This window comes from Cyprinodon tularosa, unplaced genomic scaffold (assembly GCF_016077235.1).
Source record: "Cyprinodon tularosa strain WSP-4 unplaced genomic scaffold, ASM1607723v1 ctg117, whole genome shotgun sequence".
In the NCBI taxonomy this organism is placed as follows: domain Eukaryota; kingdom Metazoa; phylum Chordata; class Actinopteri; order Cyprinodontiformes; family Cyprinodontidae; genus Cyprinodon; species Cyprinodon tularosa.
The window spans coordinates 39,344-63,432 of NW_024037970.1; the positions used below are offsets into that span (position 1 = coordinate 39,344).

At 36.8% G+C, this 24,089-nt stretch overlaps 1 protein-coding gene across 1 annotated transcript in view; it reads left to right on the forward strand.

Moving 5' to 3' along the window:
* Positions 1–24,089, forward strand: part of ldb2a (LIM domain binding 2a) — a 57,611-nt gene that overhangs the window by 17,398 nt on the left and 16,124 nt on the right. The window contains exons 4-7 of the mRNA XM_038307930.1: positions 6,926–7,048; positions 13,584–13,667; positions 21,998–22,121; positions 23,971–24,024. Coding sequence (XP_038163858.1) covers positions 6,926–7,048; positions 13,584–13,667; positions 21,998–22,121; positions 23,971–24,024 — 385 coding nt within the window. The remainder of the gene's footprint in view (positions 1–6,925; positions 7,049–13,583; positions 13,668–21,997; positions 22,122–23,970; positions 24,025–24,089) is intronic.

Below are 24,089 nucleotides of genomic sequence, written 5' to 3' on the forward strand. Positions count from 1 at the left end.
ATATTACTGAAGACCAATAAAAACAAAGGATTTATAGAAATGTTGGCCAACTGAAAAGTATGAACATGAAAAGTATGAGCATGTACAGCACTCAGTATTTAGTTGGGCCTCCTTTGGCCTGTATTACTGCAGCAATGCGGCGTGGCATGGAGTCGATCAGTCTGTGGCACTGCTCAGGTGTTATGATAGCCCAGGTTGCTCTAATAGTGGCTTTTAGCTCTTCTGAATTGTTGGGTCTGGTGTATTGCATCTTCTTCTTCACAATACCCCATAGATTCTCTATGGGGTTAAGGTCAGGAGAGTTTGCTGGCCAATTAAGAACAGGGATACCATGGTCCTTCAACCAGGTACTGGTAGCTTTGGCACTGTGTGCAGGTGCCAAGTCCTGTTGGAAAATGAAATCTGCATCTCCAAAAAGTTGGTCAGCTGCAGGAAGCATGAAGTGCTCTAAAACTTCCTGGTATGTGGCTGCGTTGACCCTGGACCTCAGAAAACACAATGGACCAACACCAGCAGATGACATGGCACCCCAAACCATCACTGACTGTGGAAACTTTACACTGGACTTCAAGCAACGTGGATGAAGTGCCTCTCTTCTTTTCCTCCAGACTCTGGGACCTTGATTTCCAAAGGAAATGCAAAATTTACTTTCATCAGAGAACATGACTTTGGACCACTCACCAGCAGTCCAGTCCTGTTTCTCTTTAGACGCTTCTGACGCTGTCTGTGGTTCAAGAGTGGCTTGACACAAGGAATGCGACAGCAGAAACCCATGTCTTTCATACGTCTGTGTGTGGTGGTTCTTGAAGCACTCACTCCAGCTGCAGTCCACTCTTTGTGAATCTCCTCCACATTTTTGAAGGGGTTTTGTTTCACAATCCTCTCCAGGGTGCGGTTATCTCTCTTGCTTGTACACTTTTTCGACCACATCTTTTCCTTCCCTTCGCCTCTCTATTAATGTGCTTGGACACTGAGCTCTGTGAACAGCCAGCCTCTTTAGCGATGACCTTTTGTGTCTTGCCCTCCTTGTGCAAGGTGTCGATGGTCGTCTTTTGGACAACTGTCAAGTCAGCAGTCTTCCCCATGATTGTGTAGCCTATAGAACTAGACTGAAAGACCATTTAAAGGCTTTTGCAGGTGGTTTGAGTTAATTAGCTGATTAGAGTGTGGCACCAGGGGCCATCAATTTTGAACCTTTTCACAATATTCTAATTTTCTGATATGATGAATTTGAGATTTTCATTTGTTGTCATTTGTAATCATCAAAATTAAACAAAATAAACATCTGAAATATATGAGTTTGTATGTAATGTATGAATATAATATACAAGTTTCACTTTTTAAATGGAATTACTGAAATCAATCTACTTTTTCATGATATTCTAATTTTATGACCAGCACCTGTATGCTAGCTGCCTCACCCCTGCCTAACTCCACCAGTCATCTCCACGCTTAGCCCCCATTGTAAGGGTATCTTGGCGCTGACCCCATTGATGGCATTTTTCAAAATATGTATGGGGCTGTGTTTGTTATTCACATGGGGTGAGACAAATTTGATTATGTATTAAGATAAATCCAATGAAAACAGGTTGATTCTAATCTTTTGTAGAGTATTTAATTAGTCATTTGTAAAAAAAAAAAAAAAAATGGCGTACTAAAATTGACAAAGCATGCCCTATTTCCTCTTTATGTATCAGACAAGCTGTTTTTTCTATATTCCAGCATCATCATGACTTACAGTGCCCTCCACTTTTATTGGTACCCATTGGAAAAAAAATGTGTTCAAATACATTGTTTCTATGGAGATTTGGTGACCCCTGGAAACACTCTGCTGCATCCTCTTGGAACAAGCTTTCAAGATTTTTCTTCCTTCTTAACCATTCTCCTGTCATTCTGTGATAGCCAAATTAATGTGCCTCTTCTTTCAGGCTGCGTTATCAGAGTTCCAATTGTTTTAAACTTTACATTAATCTATATTAGTGTAGATCGATAATTTAGTGACTTTAAAAGCCTTCTCATCTTGAAGACTGGTCAAAGCAAAATGTTTCTAGCATCTCATACAAGGTATTAGATCAACTCAAAAAAGACAAGTTAAAGCAACACTGTGGAATTTTTAGCCACTAGGGGCAATAGACTAGGTTTAGCACCCCTGAAAGCAACTTCCAATGCATTGTGGAAAAATTAAACATTTTTGTAACCTGATAGCAAACCAATTTCCACCCACTCATTGAAAAGTCATGGAGTTACTTTTAAAGACAAGACAGAGTTCCCTACTGTGGAGGGAATCCAACATTAGTGAACCAAAAATATGTCAGTTCAAGTAAATGTTTTAACTGTTCTGTTGCCTAACACTAACTATGTTATTTTTAGTGTTTATGGGGAGCTCAAATTGTCGTAAAGTGGCACTTTAACTCACACGATCCAATACTCTCAAGTTAGGTGAGATTTTGAGATGGTCAACGCACACAAAGCCTCAATTGGTGCCAAGTTATGTATATTGACCAGATACGTATATAATTTAAGACATAACAAATGAGACTAATTCTCTGGTCAAAACATTAGCAGTGTTGCGTTTTCTCATTAGAGAAATATTAGCTGTTTTGTCGAGTAAGAGATGCACACTTTGAAAACTGCTTTCCATATGGTAGATTTAACATTTGCATAACCTCTACCCATAAATTTGTGCAGTTTGGTAATTAGAATATGATATGAATATTGATGAAGACAAACACCCAAAAAAAGGTTTGCACACTCTGAATTGCAAACGCAAATCACTTTGCACCTTCTTTTAAGGTTTCCTCTGCACTTACAAACACGTTTACACCTGTTTTAAGATACCGGAAACTACAAAGATCTGTCCCAAAGTGCAAATTTGCTAATTTAAGCATATTGGGGAATAACTATTAGATGGTAGATTAGAATTATGGTTTGAATGGGCATTAATGGACATTTCTGCTGTGTTGTACATATGCTCCCTTAGCTGTCAACAGGTACAATTTTTGACCCAAATATTAGCCTAATTTTCAATGTATTACATTATTTATTTCAGGCCAATGTGTGGCACTTGGCTCATATCAATGCAGCATGTTACGTCAGACATCCTACGTGCTCGTCCCCATTTTCACTAACTGGTGGTGAGTCTGACAAAGTGGAAAAATTGCAAATCTTCTTTTAGAAAGTGAGCATGTATAAGCGATGCAAACAGCAACTTTTTAACACAGTGTTCACACGGAGAAAAAGGCTCTTGCATGCGTTTAATAGGCGTTCACTCTCAGGAGCGGGTACAGGGTTGTGCATATGCATTTTTTTGGGGGGGGGGAGAGGGCGGGTCCTTTCAAAAATTTGCTAAAATTCTCCACTATAGCTTTAAGAGAGTTTAATCTTTGAATTAGTCATGTTACTACTTTAAGGTAGTCTGAGCTTGCCTTAAATTTAAGCAGTAACCTCCTATGCTTCTGTGTGTTGCATAAAAAAAAAACCCCAAAATAGATAGGACACTTTTTGGTTTTCTATCAGGTTCAAAACACAGAAGGAATTTTTTAATTTTGCGACAGTGCTGTGATGCTGGTGGCCTTCAGGGTCGCTCAATCTGGAAATTACAGGTCTAGAGCCTCAAGTGCTTAACAGTTACAGTGCTGCTTTAAGGCTTAGCTTATATGTCTATGTTTCAGTTTAGATTTTTTACACATAATTTTCATTTCTAGCCAACAGGAAAAGTTCCCTTGCCAGAGTGTCTTTAAGTGTGTAAAAAGAACTCTGCTACCCTTTCTTTTTAAAGTCTCAGACTTATAAAAACAACGCAGTCATGGTTTGGTAACCAAAGGATCCTTTAAACTGCTGTTTGGATGTTACAAGCAGCCCTGTTGATTAAACAGGCCAACCAGCTAATCTGTTTAACTGAGCTTGTTTGTTATAAGCAGAAGAGTAATCTTCCCTGCAAGGGGCAGCATCATATTTTATGTAGTATTTTAAGCAGCAGTAATAGTTTTAGATTTTATGTTTCTTGAAAAAGCAATAAGTTCCTGTTATTTATTTTAGTTTTAATAATTTTGAAATAATTATATTAGAAACTTAAAGTCTAGGCTTTTTATTCAAGGTTATTTCACCGCCAACAGCCCTTCCTGCATGTGGTATTATAAGCCATTTAATCACATAAATACTCCTGCTGAGAATATTTAGTAAACATTGATCCTGTTCATGTGTATCAGAAACAGTGATAAATGCTCATAATAGTCAATTTAATGACCCTCAGCCCCTCCGTTAATTGATTGTCAGGTTGAGGCACAGTATTGAATAGTGTCTCAGCAGCACGACACTGTTATTCTTTCTTGCTCTTTTGAGCCAGAGATCTCAGCCCCGTTGTGTGCAAGATTTATGACCCTGGTCTTAAATCAATGAGGACTCTGTGAGGGGTTGTAGCATTTAATGGAAAACTTTTTAATTCATCTAGATTTTCTTCCTTTTGGTTTTTCATAAGGGAACACTGTTTAGCTAAAAAATAATGGTTACAGCTGTTGCAAGAAAATATGAGGTGTAACTAACTGACTTTCATGGTGGAGAAATAACCAGCTTGTATGATTGAATCTTCTCGACGGAAGAAATGAAGCCTTGGCTGCAATTTTGTCTTTGCACCAGTACTGCAATGACAAATCCCTGTGCATTTATTGCACTTGGCAATTAGAGCTTTTTTTTTTCCTTTCTTTGATCTAGTACTGATTTAGTCCATTTACGATTTTATCTTTTAATTGCAGAAAAGCCGAAGGATTGCAGAGAGGTAGGAGCAATATTAGAAGGCAATGCTAAGGACACAGTAGGCACTATGGCAGAAGGAATCAATAGTGCATTGTTGTTTCACTGTAGGCAATAGACCTGGAAAGCATCATAAGACACTGATTCACTGGTAAATACATTTCAAGTTATTTCACTGCTCCTGGGTGAATGCCATGCAGAGAAAAAAGCAAACTTTCAGCAACGATGTAAGAAAATTAATATATGTAGCCAGGGATGTACAAAAAATATTCACTGCATAATTAAGAAGATATATTTCAGTTCAAAAAGAAAATGACACCAAAATGAACATTTTCTAGGTTTCTTTTGCTGAATCCTTATTTGATTACAGTGAACATTTAAATATATTTAAAATAAAAATTCAAATTTAAACCCTTTATTATTTTATTTATAGTAATCAGAAAATATAAGGACATGTTTAACGTAAGTTTTAAGGCCACAAATCTGATAAAATTTTTCTGATTTTCAGCATTTCAAAATCACAGTTAAGTTTTAGAGTATTTCTATTCTATTTCTTTCTTTTATTTTACTTAACTTTAAGCAATTCTACCAAACATATGTTACTGATGAGGTCAATTTATTCACGTGTAGCTCATTTAAAACAGGAGTTACTCTCCAGCAGTAAAAAACTGTATTTAACAGAAAACTAAATAATAATAATAATGAAGTTTCTTGTTTCTAAGTTTATCATTTTTAATATTATCATGTTATTAAGTACAGAAGGATTGACTTTTAAAACATAAGACACAACAACACAAAGAAGGTACAGTAATAATCTAGTATGTGGGGGGAAAAGGTACTGTATAGTGATGGAAATCAGTAATGATCATATTAGTAAAATAAACAAATATAATAAATAAAGTATGTAATCGGGAAGGAAATTACACTGAAGATACTTCGATTTAGACTTAGACAGATTTATTTGTCAATTTGTTTACACAGGTGTAAAACAAAAAGAAATTTGGTTTAGAACAGCTCTTTGGAGATTTTTATTTTTTTTAAGTGCAGCCTTGAAAAATAGTAAAAAATAAAAAATTAAGTATTTTTCTAAGTCAATGCTTCTTTGTACTTTTTATTTAAAAGTCAAGATAAATAAAATCAATGTTACACATCACTACAAAAATATGATGATATATTTACTGGTTTAGTTCTTGTGCCCATATAAAACATGTAATTCTTTAGCAAACTTTTTTGTCTTTCTTTTTTTTAAGGGGATATATTGAGGAAAATTTAGGAAGATTGCAGGGTATCTCTTTTTTTATTTCACGCACCAGAGCGGCTGTTTTTCATGCAGACATTTTAAGGCAGTTTAGATGCTCTGTATATTTCCTTCTTCTTGTTTTTTTTTTTGTGTAACTAAGTGTGTTAGCATGTGAGTAACAGAGGTAGTTGGGTGGGAGGTGGGGGGCCATGGGTGGGGAGGGGGAGGGTCGTGGTGGGTTGAAGGGTTTGCGGCGGTGGTGGTGGTGGAGGGGGGGGGGGGGGGGGGGGGTTGTGTTCAGTATGGCCGCTAGCCTCTTTCTTGTTGATCCTCAGGAGACCATCTGTGCTGGGGGCATTGATTAGAGTGTGTCTGGTGGGATTACATCTTTGCTGTTGCCATGCCAACTAATCAGCTGATTTTTCCCCCCTCTCACTGTCTATCTCTCCACTCTCCCTCTCCAACTCCCTCCCTCTCTCTCTCTCACTCTCGCCTGGTTGTCACAGCAACAAAATACGGGGAAGCGCTAGAGCCCCTGCAAGAGCTGGATTCAGCTAAAGGGGCGAAATAATGTTTTTTTTTTCCTCTCTTCGTTTCCCCCTCTCTGGCTCTCTTCGTCTCCTCCTAATTGGCAACTCTCTCTGACCTGAAGTTCTTTTGTCTCTGGTGTAAACACACCCCTTTGCAGATTACATTTAATTTTTGCATTTTAAAATTTTAAAATGTTAATATTGGGATCAAAATAGCTTGAAAAGCTCTTCATCAAATTCTAGAAACAAGTCAAAATTATTTCAGTTCATTTTTTTTTATTAGAACCATGCCTGAACAATAACTGTTTTTTTTTTTGTGTTTTTTTTTGTTAGAATTATCTGACATATGCCTTACAGTCATTAAAGTCCGATCTTTATTTTTGTTCTATTTTTTTTTTCTTTATAGGTTTGTACAGAGGGTAGGTTAATACTGGAGTTCGCCTTTGATGATCTGATGAGGATCAAGACATGGCACTTTACTATCAGGCAGTATCGGGAGCTCATCCCGCGCAGCATCCTGGCCATGCATGTAAGTATCACCCTACTAACGCACAGCAGAAGGTGGAAAAACAGTAATGATAAAAAGCATATGACCCACTACAGATTTCTTCTGGTTTTACTTAATAATATTTCAAATCAAAGCAAATATTATACTTAGTTAAAAATAATATAAATTAATGCAAAAGGCCGATTTTAATAGGAATAAGTATCAGAACAAACCTGATCCTTTATGGAAAAAATAAATAAAAATATGCATCTTACATGTACTGTAAAGATACTATAATGGATTGTGCCACATTTAGCAGCAATGACTGCAGACTAACATTCATGCTAACTGACAAAAAGTCTTTTAAGATCACTTTGAATAAATTTCGTCCCTCTGCTATTTATAGAATAGAACGCAATAGAATAGAATAGAATAATTTCATTGTCACTATATACAGTGGCATTCAAAGCTCTAATTCCAGAATAAAAGAATAGCAATATGATATATTATAATAGCTTTAATTTAGACAAGTTGGAGGATTATGAAGTTTTTGATGAAAAAACGTCTCATTTCAGTTTAAGTTCAGACCAAACAAAAGAGCCAAAGCCTATTGGCTGAGTGATGACGTAGCAGCATGGCTGTAGTCGGTGCTGTACTAAGCTTCAATGTGGTACTTTTAGCTACAAAGTGTGTTCCTAAGATAAAATTACCTTTCCCTGGTAGACAAAAAAAAACCAAAAAACACATCCCCAGATGTAACCCTGATATTTAACAACTGATGGATCAGAAAAAAATGTGTTGCATGTAGAAAATTATTCCAATAGCTGAGTAGAAAGCATTTTCTCATCAGCAACAGCCAGTCATGGTGCTGATAATGTAGCAGTCAGTAAAGAAGAGCTTATTACTGTACCCAGCTTTTAAATAAAAGCGGACATATAAGAGCAGAACTTGAGGTCGTCTCCACTGACAGCAAGCTCTCCAGCGATATTATGGTGTGTGTGTGAATTGATTAGCTTTGTTTTAACGCAGCTGATCTTTCCCATGATAAAGGTTTGGTTTCAGTGTTACCAATGTTGTAAACGATTACGTACAGATAAGAAAAGATTAGAGCTTTAATCTGTTTTTTTTTTTTTTTTACTAGAAAGGAGAATTGCAAAATAAACCAAGCTTTCATTAAGAAACAAAACTGAGAGAGAAAGGAAAAGGCAGGATTCACTGTTGACTACAGTATCAACAGTGGTTCATCAAAAGTTAGATGTTCTAGAATTTACTTGGGACCTGTAGTTTGTATTTTAGAGCTACCTTTGTGTTGTTTTGCCTTTCTATAATTTGTGAAAAAAGTATTTTAGGCCTTGGTTCATTTGTCTTCTTTAAAAGTTAATCATAAAAAATAAAGGAGTCAGTCAAAGAGAAACGGTGAAACAGACAAGGACTGAGAAATTGGAGGAGGCAATCATCGCCTTTGTTTATGTGCATTTAATCTCTTGCAGCTGCAAAAAATTTTTTTTTTTTTTTTACATTTCTAAAATCTTATATTGACGGGGTTTCATGAACTTGAGAGAATAATTTTCAGTTATTGTGGACTTTCTTTCCAGCTTTGGAGAGCTTTCATTGCTGTTAATATCAATATCAAAATGAGATATTTTAAATGAAATATAACAATTCTATTGTGATATACTGTAAGTATACACGTTTTGCTCATGTCACCCAGCCATAAAGCTGACAATTTGTACTCTTCATGTTTTCTCCAAGTATGGATCATGGCTTTAACTGTGATGTCCAGTTAGCTCATTGCAAAGTTTTAGAACAAGGAATTATGTGTTCACTTCAGGGATCTTTAGTCCTGGTGTCACATTGTCATTGTTTAATATTGACATTTGTTCTCACAGAGCTATGAAGATGCAGGCATGTTATGTATGTGACTTTGTAATCAACCAAGCTGAGCTAATGAGGTTTACATTTCAAAATGTCATAAAACATGACTAGGCACCTTTGAAAGTGTTTAGTGGTAAAGTTAAGTAATATGAAAGAATTTGTTCAATACATGGTAAAAAAACAACAACAGACTGATGAGGAAAATAAGATCTTTGTCTGCAAAAATGTAATTCGAAAGGTTACATATTTTTTAAATTCCATTACATTGACTGCATTACTGCGACTGCATTGAGATCAGAGTTTAATGAGAAATCCACATGATGCCCAGGATATAATAAGCGAAACCATACATATGGTCAAACTAGCCTTCAAGCCATAAAAGAGTATTTTGTAGGCGTTTCAAGGGCCAATAGAAGACAATAAGCAATCTTTACTGTCCCTCATTTGGTAGAAATTCTGTTGTACCAGCAGCAACGAAACAGGCTAATCAAAGCATTTGGATTTGCACAAAGGTGGAAGAAATAAGAGCAAAAGGTAAGAATAAAAAACCATGGGCCAATTTCGAGGAATAAAAGCAAACATACTGTGCAGGCGATAAAAATATCACCCGCACATGCAAATAAATGTGCAACAGTCAGTTAATTAAAAACAGATCTTTGCTATATGATCTTTCTAGAAATCATTAGCAGCTATTTAACTAAAACCAATTATATTTTACATTTTGATCTCATTGATGCAGAGGCACCAACATCATTTTCAAATCCAAGTTATAACTGAAATCCATCACGATAACATTACCAAATCACTTAACATGGCATAGTTGCCATTAGTGCGTGCTCGCATTTAGGTATATTTGCCCTAATTTTAATACAAAAGGTGATAACAAAGATCATAGATTTGAATTGTTCAAGTATCTAACCCAATGCTGGAACAGCTAATAAATCTAGCAAGTGAAACACAAATCACACAATTACATTTGGATTCATATCAGTTTTCTTTTTATTTTGCTTTAAAGGAGGGAGTATAAAAAAACAATGTTGATTTAAAGGTAAAGTGGATGCTGTTCTTTTTACGGATGGATCATCAGAATAATTGGTTCTCCTAATTGTCAATTATTCTGGTGATATGTTTACGTAAGACCGTCCTACGTCTTATTGTTCGTCCCCATTTTCCCTTACCGGTGATGAGTTGGACATAGTGGAAAAATTGCAAATTTGGAAAGTAAGCTTTTATGAGCGATGCAAACAGCAACTTCTAAACAGAGCGTGCACGAGGAGAAATGGGCTTGTGCATGCTCTCGCATGCATTTAATAGGCCTTCCCCATCGGGAGCGAGTACAGGGTTGTGCATGCGCATTTTTTAAGTGGAGAAGGAGCTTCTTTTCAAAAATTAGCAAAAATCCTCCACTATACCTTTAATTGTTTTTGTGGCTCCTTCCTTAAGCCATGCCGTTGAATCTATAGTTGTATTCTCAAATCTTGGCCTAATAAAACACAAGATATATTTTCACAGAATTATGTGTCAGAAAAAAAGGGTTAAATACACCTTTAAATGCTGCATGGTGGCACAGCTGGAAACAAAAAGTCAGCAGAAGAAGTTCTAGATGCGGACCAGGGACTTTCTACATGGAATTTGTGCATTCTCCCTCTTAACAGTGTGTTCTCTCCTGGTACTCCAGATTGTTAGGTTAATTAGTAACTTTAAAATTCCCTTAGCTTTCGTGTTCATGCATTGTATGTCTCTTGGTCTCCCTGTAGGCGACTGCCAACCTGTTCAGGGTAACCTCAGAGAGCCATCATGGCAACATGTGTTACCAATCGTTCACTTGTTGACTGTCATCCTAGGTCCCAGGGTGAATTCTTGTATGGAGCTTCAAAGAGAGGCTAACACTATTATCTTGTGCTTCTTCTATTCACCAATAACCGTGGTGTTGTTCATTTTTCTACTTCTCACCAAGCTTGATGCCATTTTAGCACTGTCTAGGCATGCTTTTTTTTTTTTTTCTGATCTGAGAAAGCTTTTTGGTCTCACCAAAGGCAGTGGGGATATTTGATATGACAATACGATTTTATATACTGTATATACTATATATTATGATCTGATTATAATCTTTATACAAATTTTTTAGACATTTATGTAGATTTCATGTCTGTTAAAATATTCCTATTTTACATACAGTATTCTAGACCATAAATTTCTATGTAAAGTTGTTCACTATGGGATCAAACAAGTATTTCTCACAGCATATCTGATTTGACATCACAGTCTCCTGCTGACAATGTTTTAATGCAGAGCCCTTAGCTGAGACGAAAAGGCCAATGCTAGCATATTGTGTCTTTATTATATGTCAAAAACTGAGCTCATAACTGTTAACTGTAGATGCAGATATTCGTTCTTGTTAAGACATACAGACAAAGTTATTCTCTTGCTATGTAAACTCAATACTTTACTCCAGCATTCAGTCATCTAATTTTTGTATATATATTTATTTATATAATTCTGACTAATTACAGGGTTTTAGGTTTCCATTCCAGTGTAACATTTTTTGCACACACACGTTTTTCAATGTACTTTGGGACAAACGTTTTTTTTTTTTTTTCCTATTTTTTGTACATGGCTTTAAAGGTAACAGAGCTAGTCTTGCTTTTTTCCTGAAACTTCATAAGAATTTCACTCACCGATAAATTGGCCCCTCTGGGTATTTTTGTTAATTCCTGAAGAGTGTGATATTGTGGGCTGTTGTGGGTCTTGGCCTTTTGTGATTTGTGTTTGAGTATAAGTAGATGCTTTTGATCGCTGCCACGGCGAATTAAAGCAGATACAGACACATGGGACTGCAAACGGTAAACTTGAAATTGCAAGTTCTTGTGCAATACCAGCAGCTTTGGAAGGGCCCACATTTCAAAATGTGGACTCTAGAACTGTTTTTTTTTCTTAGTTTTTTATGTTTTCTTTTTTCAAAATTTAGCTCCAAAAATATTTGTATTTTGTTAAGAACTGATCAGACTGGCTACATAAAGCAGCAAAGCAAAAACTTTGCACCAACTTTTGCATTTATAAATACTGTTAATCAGTCTGTCGCATGTAAAACCTGGCAACTTCTATAACAGCTACGTGGGATTGCCTTTAGAAAGTCAACTTTCAGGACTACAATTACTTTGATTTTACTAAAATGTAATGTATAATTTCCCACAATATTGTCCAATAATTCCCCAATTGTGGGACAAAAATAGATTTTCTATTTTTGTCTAACTATTGGATAACCTATTGAGATACTTAAACAATTATTAATCAAGATATTTTTGCTTGCAACAGTGAGTATTTAGGACTCTGTGTTCTTTTTTTCAACAGATTGTTTTCAAGTTATATTGGTTGCTGAAAAAGTTTAATTTAAAATTGAATGTCATTAAAAAATGTTTGATTGTAACAGAGGCAAAAGAAAAATACAATAACAATAAAGTGGTTTTAGTTCCACCTTTAACAACTTGCAAGAGTTATATGTGGCCATAGTTTGGATGCTATAGCTGTGTAATGACATCATCACTTTTTTAACAAATCAGCTGCTTTTTCTAGTATGATGAAAAGGTCAAATTCTTCTAGATTTAATGCAGATAAAATCTGTTTTTTTCATGTTTTTTGTGTTTGACCCTATATAGTCTGGTTCGTACTCTGTTCTTTGTTGGGGTGTCTCCTCTACTCCACAAGTCGGTATTTCCTCAAGTTGCTGATGCGTCGCTGTACCGATGATGCCAAGAAAAATATGTTTACAGAACATTCATCCTAATTCTGCTTGATGAGCAAAGTAATTCAGACTGTGATCCTGCCAGCTGTCAAATAATGCACAATAGTTCAATCCTGCCATCACTCATGCTGGTCTGCCGGGGGTACAAAAGGACTCCCCCGCTTCCCTCTTGACTTTCCCCACACAGAGATGCGACTAGAGATAGAATTATGCATTTTTCATGAGGCACTGAATCCAAGTGTGCTCGCTCCTTCAGCTCAGTCTGGGCTTATTTTTTGGTATGTCAATACCTCCAGCTTTTTTATGATGTGAATGTTTATCTGTGGAGCAAACAAACTAGTAAAAGAAAAATCTTCAGATTTATCCTCATACCTTTTAACCTAAAAGATAAGATGATAAATTGCCAGAAGCTGGACCATCAAAGAGGAAGTCCCAGAACCTAATTGCCAGCATGAGTAAAAAAAAAAAAAAAAAGTTTTTAGAAGTATTCCTGTTTCAAAAGCTTAACTGCAAAAGTTCATTCTATGCATTTCTTAAATATATTCCAGCATTTACTGTTTTTGCAAAATGCAGATAAAACATCTTGCCATACTGGGTCTGTTTTAGAAGGTGAAATACAAACAGTATAACCCAGAAATTATTTATTTATTTTTGTTTTTAGGCTACATCTTTCTATAGCTTGTCATTATTTATTTAATACTCTCTCAGCTCAGGCACGATATACCAATATTAAATCTATTGGAGAAAAAAAACTAAACAAACAAACCTCCAAATGCATTTAGAAAATTGTGAAAACTTGAATATTGTTAGTCATTTGCTTTCAAATTTGCAAATATATAAAGTAGAAAGGAAATCAGATTATGTCAGTTTAAATTTAATCCAACTATTACTAGGTGGATGTAACATGGGCTTGAGTATACATAGAATCTAATTTTTTTATGTCTCTGCTGCTCACTTTAGGCACAAGACCCTCAGGTGCTGGAACAACTGTCCAAAAACATCACACGCATGGGTTTGACCAACTTCACCCTCAACTACCTCAGGGTAAGTACCTTGAGTGTGTATATTGTGTATGTTTAGGGGGTAAGGGGGGATAAATCCCGCTTTTGGTTTGTGCAATTCTGTTACTCTTTCTGCATGAAAAGGAGATATTCTTGTCTGTTTTTATACTTAGAAAAACAAAGTGACTCATAATTTCTAATGAAGTACCATGTCTAGACGGCATATTGTCATTTTATTGTGCAGAATATTCATGCTGCGTCATTTGCAATGTTCTCTTTGTCAAAAAAATATAACATGCTCTACAACTAATTTGAAATGTTCTACTGAGAATTCTTACATTTGCTGATTTTAAAGCACAATGGTTAATTTTTTACTCTCTGATTATCTGTATCGGTAGCTGAAATATGCACTTGCTTAGCTTCTTCTATTGAAATTTAAAGCTAAAAGGTTTTCAATCTTTATTGTGTTAATTGAAAGGGTACATGTAAGGAAAATAATGATAAAGTTTATAAATAAACATATTTTTCTCAGCATTTTAACATGTATTATCATGAGATAATAAGCTGGCTGATGGTATTAGTGATGATTTCAGTGGGTTTTGTTTGTGTTTTTCAACACCACAGTTGACTGACAGGTTCAATTTTCAAATGGGGGAACAAGAGGACAGAAACGAGGAGAGGAAAGAATTAATTGGATACAGAAAATTAGCATAACATTAATGAACGCTCCCTGTTGAGACTCATAATTGTGAAATGGCGCGAATCAGTATACGGCACCTTCGCAGCTTATTATAGCCGGGTGAAGAAAAACACACAGAGAAGGAGCGAGGGAGCAGGATGTTATTTTTTTGTTTTGTTTTTCTCTTAACAAAGATTTTCCATACAGAGGACAACTCCTGCATGGCTGAAAGGGAAAAACGCTGCTAATCCTAATTTAAGCATCTTTAATTACAAACTAAAGGCTTCCTTTCTGCTTCTCCAGTAATTTGTTGATTCACAAGGTCAGCACTTAAGAAATAAAATGATTTTTATGGCTTGAGTGCAAAAAATGTGTTTAGAGGTTAAGATCAGCGTAAACTGTCATAGTGTGACTCTTTCAAACCTGAAATATCCCACCAAATCAATTTGGAAGCAGTATTTCTTAGAATAAACTTTAGCACAGTTTGGAATATTTTTTTTTTTACTTCATTCTGTAGCCATGCAGGATTCTAAAACACTGGATTGGAAGTCTAGAATGAACTCTGACCAGTTGAGGATCAATATTTAAATAGTTTCACCACTAAATAAACAGATAATCCAAAATAACTTATCTTTAAGTCAAGTCAGCTTTTATTGTCATTTTCTACATATGTACAAGACATACAAGGGAAATGAAATTACGTTTACTCTCTGCAATATACAAATAAGCACTTCTTTAAGCACTTCTCCGTATCTCATTAAATCCATCTTGAGGTCTGACTCTTCAGGTTTGAAACTGTGCTTTATAGTCAACGTCTCGCACACTTTGTAAGTTATGTTTTCTGTCATTCTTATCTGGGGTTGTCAGTTTAAAATATTCCCTTTCCTCAAATTAAACAAGTAATAATATGCCTTTGGAAAAAGTTTTTCCCAGCATTTATCAGTCCTTCCAAGAGAGACTGACGGCTTCCTGGCTAAAGGGGCGACAACTTGCATTCTCCCCCACTCAAACACACACATCTTTTTTTTTTTTTTTCATTTGTAGTGTCTAAGCCTTCTCTCCGTGTATTGGAGCTGCTAGCTTCCTACTATTCAGCCTGAAAATAGCCCTTGTTTTCAGGCAGAGAGCCAGGGCTTGTTGGCTGAGCCGGGGAGGGATATTACTGTGTCAGGAGGGAACCATCAGAGGAGAACACTGGATTAGTCTGCCACAGGGATGCTCACTTTACCTCTAGCTGCGTCGCATCCAAACACAACCCAGCGTCCCAGTTCACAGAAGAAAAAAAAGCAACACACATCGCTATGTTCATGTGGGGTAATTTGGCTTAGGCACTTGGCTTTGCTGCTGTTAGATTGACTGGTTTAAAACTTGGAGAACATTTATCGCTTCTCCATAGATTCTTAATGTTGCATAGATGCGTCCAGTCCTGTTTTATCATTAGCTGTGAGTGGACTGTACTCAATCCATACTTCCTGTAACGGCTTCTTTTGTTTTCTTCTAAATTTCACCTTTTCAAGATGGAAATAACTTGTTGATTAGAACTGACATAAGAAAAGTAGGAGTGGTGGGATGCTGAAGGTCAGATGAGATCATTTGAACATGCAAGGAATGATTAACAGTCTCCTTTTCTTTCAGTAATGACTATGAGAGTGCCCTTGAGCAACTTAGTAAACCCACGCCTTCAGTCACTGCAGCAGTTTTGACCTTATATTACAGCCTGATTAGGAGACAGCAAATATGTGGACATATTAGAGTAGTTAACAGCTGCTGGAAAACTTCATTGCACAGGTCAATAAGTCTGGAAAAGTAAAGAATGTGAGTTATTTTCAGGTTTTGGATAGGAATTGAAAAAGATAATCGAATATATACAAATGTTTGTATTTCAAGCCTTTTTTTTTCTTTCTTTCTAAAACTGTTTTCATCCTACTAGAAACATGGACCCTTATGTGTTATTTCCTTTGTAAGTTTTTTTTTTTTTGTAAAAACTGTCATTCCTATCCAAGAATTTACACCAAACTTGCATTGACTGCTGTGCAGGTATCGCAAGGAACCCCGATTTAATTCAAATCAGTGTCTACACTCTGATTGTTCCCCAGTGCAATGCGGGTGTGGTTACTGAGGCCTCCTGAAAACAGAAAATTAGACACCAAACAGGAAAAGCTACTGGAGAATTTCAGAATAAAATCAAATTACTAACTTCAGCTTGATTTTTGTTGATGCGCCCATGAGGTCAGAGTGGCCAAATGGTTCTTATAAGCTTTCACACCCTTTCAAGTGGCGCCCACAGAATTTTCACAGAGCGCTGCTACGCAGACACATCCACTTTGAAAAAACGTGGTGGATGAGCGCCAAATATATACCGGTATATATCTAGAGACATCTTGCAAGTTAGCCCATGAATATAGCCACAATCAACAGATTAACTCTTAGAAAGAAATCACTGTCACCTTTGCATGACATGAAGAGGCTCTGATAAAGTTTGAAAAGCCTCAGGTAGTGTCCGTGTGTTTCATTTTCAACGCAGAATGTAGGCATGTTATGCATAAATCAATCTTTATACTGATCTGACCATATTTTAAAGCACAAGGAACCTGACTATTCCCGCCTTCATGTGGTATGGTAGTAATGTTAAATAACAAAAACTAACATCTAAATTGCACATGAACACCCGCTGGTTTTGTAATTTATACTGGAAAACTGGAAAAAAATTATATTCGAGTTACGGAGAACAGGTAAACTTTGACCGTTCAACATGGCGTAGAGCAGAGAAACTATTGTCTATGGCGAGTACTAGATTCTTAAGTGTTCTCTCATGTTGTTTGTATCCTACATAATGCTGTGACTTATATTTTTAAACAAATGTATCACCCTTTATGTGTTTTTGAAAATACCGTTATTGTTTGATTTCAACAAATTCTCACTAACAGTTAGCTGATGCATTTGATGCATCCTGTTCTTCCTGTAGCAGATGATTTAGGAAATCTAGAACTGTCTTCCCCAAGTATCAGAACAGGCTAATCTGTGCATCCATAACAGAAGCACTGGAAGACAAAATAATTTCCAATTCACAAGTGGAAAAGATTATCTTTACCATACCATGTAAAGGCAGCATAAATCATTGGTCTCTTTTCAACCATTAGTTCTACTCGCCTCTCAAAACCTTTGGTGTGAAGTTTGATGGTGCCTTTAATTTGCTAAACAGGGAAACCATGGGTAATTTCCCTCTTAAAGATCTTTAGATGTTAATCATGGCATCAATAACTACATAGCTAGATTTCTCTAACCAATTACACTGTGGATCAGTCAATAAGATGTAGTCTACAGCTAGTGCAAAGTGTAGCAGCTTGTTTTCTCATTGAGACAGCAAAAACATTATCATATTTCACCTCTTGCCAGCTTGTAATGGGCTGACACCTCAATATCAAGCAGAACAGTTTCACTCTCAAATCTCAGCTAACAGGGGTCTGCTGGAAGTCCTTGGAGCTAGGTAAAAGACTGCAGGTAATGAGGCTATTTTCTGGTGACCGACCTTTGGCTTTAGTATAGCCAATAATGGAGTATCAGGTCTGCCCTTACCTTTGACACCTAAGGGGGGGAAAAAAACTGTTATTCTTCTTTTAATGCATTTTCTAAATAATTCCACCAATTCATCATGATTTCTTTAATCGTTATGCAATTAAAGGAAGGAAAAGCAACTCCAAATTCTTAGCCTGGAAAGAAAAATGGAATTTAAATGGAAAACAAACCTTGATATGGATGGTTCAGGCCACAACTTTTTCTAATATATGTAATAAAAAGCACAGCAAACCAACAACTCCTTGATCTTGACAAATTTGCTTTTATGAGTCATTTTTTAGCTGTTTAGATTCTCCTAATGGAATACAGACACTGCAGGAGAGCTTAGACACTAGTGGTAATAGCTACTGTAATGGAAAGAGTCGGCAGAGCTATGAGAAACCAACATTTCCAGTTAATAGGATACAGATTTGAAGCAAAGAGATGAAGTCAAAAGTTTGGTGAGCACATCCGCCCACAAAGTTCCCCCTCCCTAAAAACATTTTGCAGCTACTTCCAGATAATATGGAGCATAAATGTTGGTTTGTCCAAAGTCGTTTTCTACAAATGATCGTGCTGCTTTTCCTCTAGTTGAGGAAAGGAAGAAGAAAGGAGCTGATGAAGAAATAATGCTATGTTTTTCTGTTTTACCAGGTGGTTAATTTCTTTTTTCTTTGGTTAATTAAAAATAATGCAAAACATCTTTTAAAGTTATTTGATTTCCTTGACACCTCTGCTCACCTGCAGCATGATAAAAGTTGCTGAGGCTTTTAACTAACTTGTCCCTAACATATCTGGATGGTCCTGCAGCTGAACAGTGCGGCATAACCTGCTTCTAATATCCTCCAGATGTTCTGTAGTTAAGAGGATCCTGATGTATTTAAGATGACATACTGACCCCTGATTCCTCTCAAAGCAGGTCGCTAGAGATTTAGTTTTTTTTCCAAAATGAATATTTTACTTGTGGTCTTTCAATATAAGGAAGTTATGAGACCCAACATGGAAGGGACAGACTGTTCTCTGTGGTTACTCTCCTAAAGAGGGAATATATAATAAATGAGAACGTGAATGAAGTGTGTGACCTACAAAATATTTGGCACTGTTGCTAAAGATGTACAAAAGCTTTAAAATATTTGCTTTTGAGACGTTGTGCAGTTCTCCAACAGTAAACTGTAGAGGTGTTTTGTTTTCTTTTCTTTAAACTCACTCAACATTCTAGTTTTAATGAACTCATTGATGTTTTGTAGTCTTTCCCATTTTAATGAGTGACAGAAATAAATCTGTGTTACATTTATACCTAATTGAAACAGGGTCAATGATTATCAATACGAATTTCTTCTGATTGATAATAAAAAAGAAAGTCTGAATAATGCATTTTGGGTTCTTAAAAGGCACAATCGCAGGGAGTTCTTGAACTATCTTTTCTTCATTTCAGGGGGTAGGGGGTTTAAAGGTTTACAAAAGTACCCTTATGCCATAAATCTTTTTAAATTTACTTACATACCAACAACAAAATGTGAATTATTTTGTGTGATAGACCAATATAAAGTAAACCAAGAGAGGACAGTCAAAAGGAAAGAATGCAGAGTTTTAAAAATCTTGCATATATTATGTTCTATTCCGTTCTGCTATTTAACAAGCCCCTTTTTAATCTGAAGTCCAAATAAAAACCACTTAGAACCCCTTTCTCTCAGGAGGGCACCAAATTGGTTAAGTCTACTTGTATCAGTATGAATCCAGCTTACAGGCCTGTAAGACGACATTAGAGAACAAACAGCTTTATCACAAGCAGGGAATAGAGGTCCAGCAAGGAAAGCTGACATGTTAATCAGCTATTTATCATCTCAGATGAGAAGAAGGCTATTGTTAAAAAAACAGCTATAAGTAGATTCACCCAAAGTTGGCATGTAGAGGCTATCCCAGACATGAGAGCACCACGGTGTGATCTAAAAAAAAAAAATAAAAAGGCTCTTTGGCCTAAATTACAAAATGCAACATTTGTGCAAAGCTAACACAGCTGTCACTCCCTGTGGACACCATTATCCAGTAGGATGTTTACCAAAAATGATGCCAAAGCTACAGGCAAATGGTTCAGATATAAGCTTAAAGCTACAGTGTGTAATTTTCAGCGACATCTAGCGGTCAGACTGCAGACCGCAGCAACATGAACATCTCCCCCCCACCGCTTCTCCCCCCCAACAGTACGGCGAGCGTTACGGGACAAAATTTCTTCCACGACGTCCACATCACCTACCTTCTCAAGTGATGAGGTTTGTTTACATAGATAATTTTACAGATAGTATTTCATTAGTCTGAGTAGGGTATAGATTTCATGTAGACTTAAGATAATAAATATACCCGTTATTTTTTCTACATCGTTGTGACGTTTTGGTGAGCTGCTTTGCATGGTGATATAAACAGACGAAGGAATTGTAGTCATTAGTTTAACAGCGAGATTGTGTTCGCTGGAAGAATATATATTCCCCGTTTACAGAGTCTAAGTCATTTTGGTGGCACGGGGGTTACAACGCGAGGAAGAGGGAGAGGACGAGGGCGAGGGCAGGGAGGCCGTGCAGCTAGGGCCAGGCGAGAGAGGGGAGCCAGCGGGGTGAGAGCAGAGGAGGAAAGGCTTGAAGATCTCCAAAGGAGCCGGAGAGAAGTAACCGAGGTATATATCCAGAAAATTATTTTACAGAAAATTACTGAATCATTACCTATGAAACGTCAGGGACGTTGCTGAATAAGTATACTGGAGAGTAACAGCATCATCACGCAGCATGTTATTGTTTTAGACAGGTCTGAGCATCCTGTACTCCAAAAACTGCAGTGATATTAGACAATTGTGTGTGTAGGATTAATTACCTGTCCAAGAGAAAACTGGCAACTTGAGCGTCACTTTGAAAACCTTTTTCCTCCATCAGTGACTTCCATCGTGTAAATGCCGTGCCAATGTTGATCCGTGTTTTTTGCCGTTTCTTGTCACGCTTGCGTTTATTCTCGTCGTGTTTCCGCTTCTTAGATGACGGGGGTTCGGTGTCCGCCGCTTTTCGTTGTGATACAGAGTAGGCATGATCCTCCATTCGTCTGATGTTTGGCCACACAGTGCCAAACAGTTTGCAAAGTCACTCACGCCTGCCGCCTTGTTCACCTTTCTTGTTACTGAGGCGCAGTATACCTGCTTCTTCTTCTTCTTCTTTGGTTTCAGGCAGACTAAACGCTTCTCAGGCATAATACTGCCATCTACTGTTCAGTACCGTCTCAGTTCATCTCTCTCAACTTGCCGTAGTTATTTTTGAGCGTCATGGGAGATCTCGCAATCGCTAGTTTGTTGCCTCTGCGCTTGCCGTAGCGCAAAGATGTCAGCCTCCATGGCTGCGAGACCCGCTCCTATGTAATTATAAATAACGAATTCTAAGGCAACGCAAATATTATGGTTAAAAGGCTGAGCTCATAGGTGATGATAAATAACATAGTTATGTATAATATATTAAATTTCTGACTTTATATCCCTGTAATTATTACACACTGTAGCTTTAAATACAAAGTGTCCCAGTCAAAGTATTTACAGGTGAGAATCTGCGGTAAAGCTTTAAATTTAAGCACTCCATTCAGAATGATGGAGCTTTAGATAATTACCAAAAAAAGCATGGGCTACAGTATATTTATTTTTTTGCTTTTCCAGAGGCACATAAAGCATTTCCCAAAATATATATTTGTAGAAAAAGGTGCTTCAGCAGCCTGATGTAATGTTTCAGGAGGGACGAACATATAAGTACTGCAGACTTTTTGGAGTTTTATTAATAAAAAAAAAAGCAAATTGATAGATCTGTTTAATTCTGTGGACACTCTGTTGAATCTAATAAAATGTAATTAAGTTTGTGGATAAAGTGTCAAAATGTGAGAATTTAGCTATTGGAATTCTCCAAGTTCTCCAAGAAGCCCTTTGATATAGTTGATAGATATATTACTTTTTACTTAGACCTCAGTGATTAAATGAGTGATTATTTAGCAAAAAACTCATCCTTTTCTGGTTTTGGTTTACCATGAAAGAAGCAGCATCAGCAGTAAGGGACAGGTGCTGTTCTCTCATCAGTAAATCTCCTTTCACTGATGTTTGCTTTCTCTCGTTGTGTCTGCAGTTGTGCGTCATCTTGGAGCCCATGCAGGAGCTCATGTCGAGGCACAAGACCTACAACCTCAGTCCCCGCGACTGTCTCAAGACATGCTTATTCCAGAAATGGCAGAGAATGGTAGCGCCACCAGGTAACTACCTAATTTATGGTGTGCTCTTTCATTAAAACCATAAAGACATGGTTCCCTCAGCAAAACTCTTCAGTCAGTTTTTCTTTTTCCTTAGAATTTAATAAATAAAAATGAGTCCTAATAGGGCTGAAGTAACCAACATTATAAAAAGCTGGTTCCTTTTAAAAAATGGTGAGAGGTAATTGCTCCCTCTACTGAGTTTTGAGTTTATTCTTCCATTTAAACAGCTTTTAATTTTACTCCATCCGTCACTGTACAGGAATATTTTCACTCAGAGTACGTATTATTGCATCATTTATGTTTCCAAATTTGCCATCTTAATCCTAGAAATACATTTTTTTTTAGTTGCCTGTCAGGTATATGAAATCATCAGAATTCAGGGTTGCCTCTTGAATCTCAACCCTGCCAATCTTTAACGGGCCTCTCAGGCGCCCTTGATTGATGTTTGCAGGCTGGTTTCTGAAAAGTACCGAGCTTAAATTGGCTGTGCGGTCTTAAGCCGAAGAGGGAGTAAGCCGAGGCCTTTTTCTTTCTTTCTTTCTTTTTTTTTTTGGACACATTGGAGTGGCTGCAAATTACAGCAATGCTTAGCGAGGCGTGACGAGATGTCTTTAAAAACCAACACCAGTCAAAAAGCCTTTGACTCAGACCTGTGTATCTTTAATTAAGAGTGCCTGGTGTAATCAAACTCGCAGATCCAGCTCCCTGGACAGCGGCTCCCCAGTGTCGACGACATTCTTCAAAGAAGAGAAAAAAAACAGTCAGAGATGAAAAAAAAGAAAGTATTTTATGAATATAATAAAGACTCCTGGCTATACTGATAGTTATTTGTGCTTATGGGAAAAGAGCCGAAGCAGATCTGCAAACCTCTATGCATGCAGTTTTTTATCCAAATCTTTATTTATAAGGTAAAAACAAACAAAAAAAAAAACAGTTTTGGGTATTTTTAATTTTAAAATTACTCCTGACACTGCTGACCCTCTAAAAAGAGGTTATTTCACTTTATTTATTCGCACGTTGACACATCTGTAACATCATCTTTTCGGTTTAGCTGAAATGAGGGTTTTCCTTATTGGTGGGGTTTTGTTCCACTTTTCCTGTGATTCTTCTCCGGCTCGGAAACAGGTTGGGATTTCAGCAGGAAGGAAGCCACAGGCGCATTTATGCTCTGATAAGTCCTTTTAGTGGAAATGGAAGCAACTTTTGTGCGTCACAGACTCAGCATCGGAGGAAACCAGTGGGATAAAACAAATGATTGTCTCCCACAATAGGAGCGCATTTTTACTTGTTTTTTTTTTTTTTAACAAACACGTTTGTCCAATTTTTGAATAAAACAAGATAAGATACAGATAAGAATTCCCTTTTTTGTTTAGGCTCTGATTTGTGGAGCTACTTTTGTTTGTATTGTAAGTCTCTGATTGTTATAACTGAATATGAGAGCATCTCCCTTGGCGTGATTAGAAGGAACCTCAATAAATGTATTCCACTTTTCAGACATCTGTTTGAAGATTGCGGCAGGATTTTTCTGTCTTCTCTTGAGATTAAAAGGAATAATGCTTTCTAACATGTCGGGAGAATTTGCAAAACCTTGTATTCATAAATTATGCACTATGTTCTTTATCAAAAGCAAGTGAAAGAGTGAGGGATAAAGCCTGAACTATTTACCTGTGTAACTTTGAAATACTAATTATTTTACTTGTAATGTAATTGCACATTCTACTTAAAGTGTGCTGAGTTACCCAGTAATGTTATTAGCATCTGTTTAACAATCCTCTGTTGTCACATCCGATATCCTCCTCTCTGTTTAACAAACTGAGAAAAACAAAACGGATTTTTGCTCCGGTTTCAGCTGGACACCCACAGAACTTCAAAACGGAAATATTTCCCACAAATCACAAAAAAGGTATCTTCTCTCTAACAATGGGAGCTGTCCGAAAGCAGCGTTATGTTTGTTGCTCGCTTGAATGG